Source organism: Lagopus leucura, unplaced genomic scaffold (genome assembly GCF_019238085.1).
Source record: "Lagopus leucura isolate 7727_CA_CO unplaced genomic scaffold, USGS_WTPT01 Super-Scaffold_100012, whole genome shotgun sequence".
Lineage (NCBI taxonomy): Eukaryota > Metazoa > Chordata > Aves > Galliformes > Phasianidae > Lagopus > Lagopus leucura.
In genome coordinates this window covers 3,093,247-3,098,192 of record NW_024962267.1, presented here as the reverse complement: position 1 = coordinate 3,098,192, position 4,946 = coordinate 3,093,247, and the positions used below count along the sequence as shown (strand labels likewise).

Genomic DNA, 4,946 nt, shown 5'->3' with positions numbered 1-4,946 from the left:
ACTGGCGGTGCCAAAACGTGACTGAGCACAGGCAGCACAAAGGACTCTGCTTCTGCTGCTACCAAGGACCTCGGTCTGTCCCTCTTTAGGTAACAGATGAGTAGCTCCCCACCTACGGGATAACCTGGGTTTGGAGAATTAAAAAGTGACTGGGGTACCACCAAACACCAGCGGGCTGCCCAAGCATGTTCTCGGAACTCTCTAACTGGATACCGAACGAGTCCTGGCTTCGGCGGCGCATAAAGGCACCGTCCTGTTCCACTGGTGACACTGACTTCGCTCGCCACTGCCCCGCAACTGGGCCTGTGTAAGCACTGCAGAGGGCGAACCCCACACGGTTTGGCACCGCGAGCCGCCGGCTCGAACCCGCAGCAACATCACAGCCGCCCCTTCGGCAGCCCCCGCCTCCACAGGCTCTCAACAGCGGTAGGCGAAGAGCACGGGGACCGCCCCCGCCCCACGAAAACTCCCAGAGCGCCCCGCGGCTCCGGCCGCCAGCAGGAAGGACGCCGGGCCAATCGACGGCGCGCTTGTTGCGGAGCGGCGCGCGGCGAGCGCGCAGCCGTTAGAGAGGCGGGAAGGCGCCCGAGGTTTGAAAGCTGCGGGTGCGGCCGCTGCCAGCAGCTCCGCGCGGGGGGCGCCCGGCTCGAGCCGCAGGAACGTGGCGGCATCAGTACCGCGGGAACTGCCGGTACTGTTCCGCGCGGAGCCTTCTGGCCAGGATAGCCGCCGCTGCGGCGGCAAAGGAAACCTAGCTACCGCCGTCACTGGTTGGTGACGGAGACGACGTAAAGGAAAAGGTTATTGGCAACTCACGCGGGACCCTGGAGCTCTCCCGTTAACGTTGGGTACAGTTGCTACGGTTGGCTCGCGTCTCGGCACAGTGTTTGCTTATGCGTTGAAGCATCATGTCTGCTGTAAAGACAGAAGATGAAATAACAGTCGTTGAGCGGGAAATGAAAGAATTTTGGACTGAATTAAAAAGCGTTTATGGCACCGAACAGATCAATCAGACTTTAGCACTGAGAGACTCGTGCAAGGAGTCCATACAGGTGCTGTCAGGTAAGAACGCCTGCGTTCATGGCGTCTCGTGTTCTCCGCGTTACTGTCAGAGTTCATCAGGTAACTGCAGTCTCTTCCCTACAGAGAGATGGGCCAAGAAGCTGAAAGAAGGGGACTTGATGATTGATAAAATTCAGGAGTACAGAAATGGTACAGTATGGTGTTTTACTTATTGTCTCACTTTTCTGAAATTGAGTACAGCTAGATGACATACTTCAAGTTTTAAAAGGTAACTTGCAAAGTCACAGTGAAGATAGAATCAAAGCCAATTGCATTCAGACACGGGGTGTAAACTGCAAGTTTACAAGCTATTTGCTGCAGAATTTAATTGCTCATTCAGAAAAGATAAAGGCTGATTAAAAGTTTTCTATACAGTGTTTTCATTGCTGAAGGATGAACAGGGGATTACACTTAAAACCAGAAAGTAGAGTTAAATACTGTGAGGCTACTTGTGCCCCTTAATAAAATGCAGTTGACGGTCTAGGAGTATTAGTTCAAAATATTGTAACTGAATTTCAGAATCTCAGAAAAAAATAGTTGCAACGTAATATCAGTGAGTGTTTCCTTACCTTAGGGGTTTCTGTTGAGTAGTTTATCTGTGAAGATCCATCATCCTCATGTTTTGAAGATGTAACCAGTTCTGGCACCAGAAACCTTCTCTATGTCACTGAAGCATCAGAGAAGCTTGCTTCTCTGTTGCTTTTTTTCTGAACAACTTTTACTTTATGACGATGTTTGATGCTCTCAGTCATGCTGACTTTTCTATCCGGCTGAGGTAGCATGCATTTCACTAGATTTTATTCAAATACATAATCACAAACTATATAGATAATTACTAAATAGTGGAGACCTACTTAATTAGCTGTAAATGTTCATATTTTCTTGTTTCCTGTCAGAGATTCTCCAGCAGAACAAACAGATATCAGAAAATGAAATACATTTGACGGAAATAAAATCTAATCTAAACCATGAAGAAGAGCAAAAGAAGGAGTTGACTGACAGTATACAAAAGCTTAAAGAAGAATTGATGAAGAAAAAGGAAAGTAAGTAGAGTTTCTTAATCAGAGGAGGAATTGTTTTCAGTGCTAGCACTTGACTTTTCTGCTGTTCACAGTGTTGGTGTGTTTTGCTAACCTTTACTTTCATATTTTTGGCGGTTTTTAAAATTCTAGTAATATCATCTAAAAACAAAGCCACTAAGGAGAGAGTGGAACGACTGTGCAAATCTAAAGAGCTGTTTGAAGAGCGGCTTGGATTGGAAATACGCAGAATTCATAGTAAGTTATGTTAGTTTCTTTGTTTTCCAAATGCTCTGATATAATCTGGTTAACACTGGATTATGCAGACAAGTTGCAGCTGGCACAACTGAAAAATTGCCTGAAATATGCTTCCTTGGGCTTCTCTAGTGGGTTATATTGAGTCATTTTCCTTTCTTTCATTACATTTGTATACACCACTTATCACTGACAACGTGCACTGATTGATTAGCAGGCATAGTCTGGGCCTGTGTCTGTGTCACTGTCACAGTTGCTTTTGTTACGTAAGAGCAGTTTGTATATCTTTGTAAAGCTAAGGAAGCAATGTTTAGTAACTGCCAACTCCAAGTAAGCCTCTCAAAAGACAAAAGATGGTATATTAAAATACATTTGTCTTGCAAAGAGACTAGGTTTATTGAATTTGCAAGTATTCTAACTATATCTTAATACTATGTTTTGATTCATCACTTGGGCTCTCCATCCAAAGTTAGTGGTGTTAATGAGTTGTTTGTTTGCTTTAGATCAGCAGTTACAGTTTATATTCAGACATATTGACCACAAAGATCCCGACAAGCCGTATGTGTTTACCCTTTCCATAAATGAACAGGGAGATTATGAAGGTATGTGAATTTTAAGTTCTTACATTTGAGGACAGAATCTGATGTGTATATATGAAAAAAGGGAGAAACAACTATAAGTACAGTTTACTTGTAACTTTTATCTTCTAACTTAAGAGTGAAAAAAATGCAGCACTAATATGTTCTTAATGAAGTTACCCTTGCTTATAAAGAAAACTTAACTGCTTACCTGCACTGTCCTTCATTTGTGAAGTTGCTGTTTACTTTGTATCAAGCAAAGTAGGAGGGAGATGCAGGGACAGGTGGATGCAGCAGTGTTTCTGTGCCTCTGCGTACAGACAGAATAGACTTCATTTTTCATTAATTTAAGTCCAAACTGTGTTGAAGTGAAGAGGTTATCACTTGCTGGGCTACATCAGTTTTCAATATGCCCACCTGCAGAGCAACAAAAATGTTTAGGAATGCATTTCAGTCTTTGAGGCAGGATGCAAATTGCTACAATTGAAACAGGAGCACAGCACCAAGCAGGAGGTCTGGAAATAAAAAAAAAAAATAATAGAAATTGTGTGTTCATTGGAAGCTTTGTCTTCACTGAAAGAAAATAATTTAATAGATTCCTCAAAAATAATAATAAGGGAAGGTAAAACAGAACACAGTCTGCAATCTATATAATTCACAAGTCTGGAAAAAGCACATATACTTTTAATAAAAGTGATCTAATTTTTCTAATCTTTCTTGTTTTAGTGACTTCGTGTACTCCTCCTCTGGATTGTATATCAGAGTTCCAGCTGAAAGTGAGAGAAACTAACAATTTTTCTGCATTTATTGCCAACATCAGAAAAGCCTTCACTGCTTTGTCTTTTAAACAGTCTACTTAAAATTAACTTATAATTGCTTCTAGCTATAAAGCACTTTTATTTTTCCTTCCTGTGCTGTGAAAATATGTACTTATCCATGTCTTACTCTAATTCTCTAATTTCTAAATAAAGAAAAATAATTAAAACAGTATTTTAGTCCACTGTGATAACAGAACATTTTAGATCATTTTTGGAACAACATTATAATCAACTGCTTCCTTAACTAAGTGTTTTCAGACTTCTAAATACGGATATGAAGCAAACAGCTAAGTTTTCATTTAAGAGGTTTACAAAAGATAAGTAATGTATTATTTCTGTTTGCTTTCTGAGATTGTCATCCCAAAAGGAAAGTGGAAGCCAAATGAGCAGAGGGTGTGAGGTGGGCAGTCATAACAAAAGTCCCAAGCAAACAAAAAACATTTGTGCTAGCTGTTACTATTAACAAAAAACAACTTTTTCTGAAAGTTATACTTTCAGTTGGGTTAGTAGACCAGCCAGTATTTTTTTTTAAAGGCATTCCACTAGCTCTGTAATTCTTACTTGTCTTCTCTCATAGGAGCCGTGATTACTGTATTACTCATGTGTTGCTGGTACTCCTCCTACCACCTTTCTCATATAGAATCCCTCATCCTCCATGTTACAAATTCCTATCTCATCGACTTCTCACTAACTGTGTCATCCCTCTAATTCAGAATGCCTGAATTCATTTTCAGGCATGTTCCTACCCTTCTGCATCTGCCTGTGCCAAGCAATTCTTAGTTGCACTGGTAAGAAATATTTAAGAGCTCCTGAGCGCAAGCAAAAAGGCACTATGCAGCCACCTTACTGCCATGCTTTCAAATAGAACTTTCCCACTAGGAGCTTACATATTGCTTAGGTGCACTCTGAAGCATGTCATCTTCACAGGGTGAAAAAGAATCACTGAAAAAGGCTAACAAAGACAAGCACTCAGACTTACTGCTGTTTTCCTTCCATCTGCCATCATTTCTTCTTTTCATGTTCATTCCAGGCATGAGTAGTTTGTTTATGGCTTCTAATGAAATTACTTTGCCAAGATTGCTCTGTACAGAACATAAAATAAATGATAAATAATTCCTAGGCATGTAAATTCCAGTGCAATATCGGCTAGAAGAGATGTGCCTGGTTGTAAATATTCTGTGTGTACCCCTAAAACAAGCACTACAGTTTAAAAT

At 41.3% G+C, this 4,946-nt stretch overlaps 1 protein-coding gene across 1 annotated transcript; it reads left to right on the top strand.

Moving 5' to 3' along the window:
- The first annotated feature begins 599 nt into the window (after positions 1–599).
- On the top strand, positions 600–3,904 carry SPC25 (SPC25 component of NDC80 kinetochore complex). Its single transcript, XM_042874781.1, has 6 exons — positions 600–1,062; positions 1,147–1,212; positions 1,959–2,105; positions 2,235–2,339; positions 2,840–2,938; positions 3,641–3,904. Exons 1-6 carry the CDS (start codon positions 909–911, stop codon positions 3,772–3,774), a joined length of 705 nt encoding a protein of 234 aa, XP_042730715.1. The 5' UTR covers positions 600–908; the 3' UTR covers positions 3,775–3,904.
- Positions 3,905–4,946: the final 1,042 nt, after the last annotated feature.

Coding starts and splice junctions, on each gene's coding strand:
- SPC25 (XM_042874781.1), top strand. CDS start 909: ATGTCTGCTGTAAAGACAGAAGATGAAATAACAGTCGTTGAGCGGGAA. Junction 1,063..1,146: donor GTCCATACAGGTGCTGTCAG/GTAAGAACGCCT, acceptor TCTTCCCTACAG/AGAGATGGGCCAAGAAGCTG. Junction 2,106..2,234: donor ATTGATGAAGAAAAAGGAAA/GTAAGTAGAGTT, acceptor TTAAAATTCTAG/TAATATCATCTAAAAACAAA.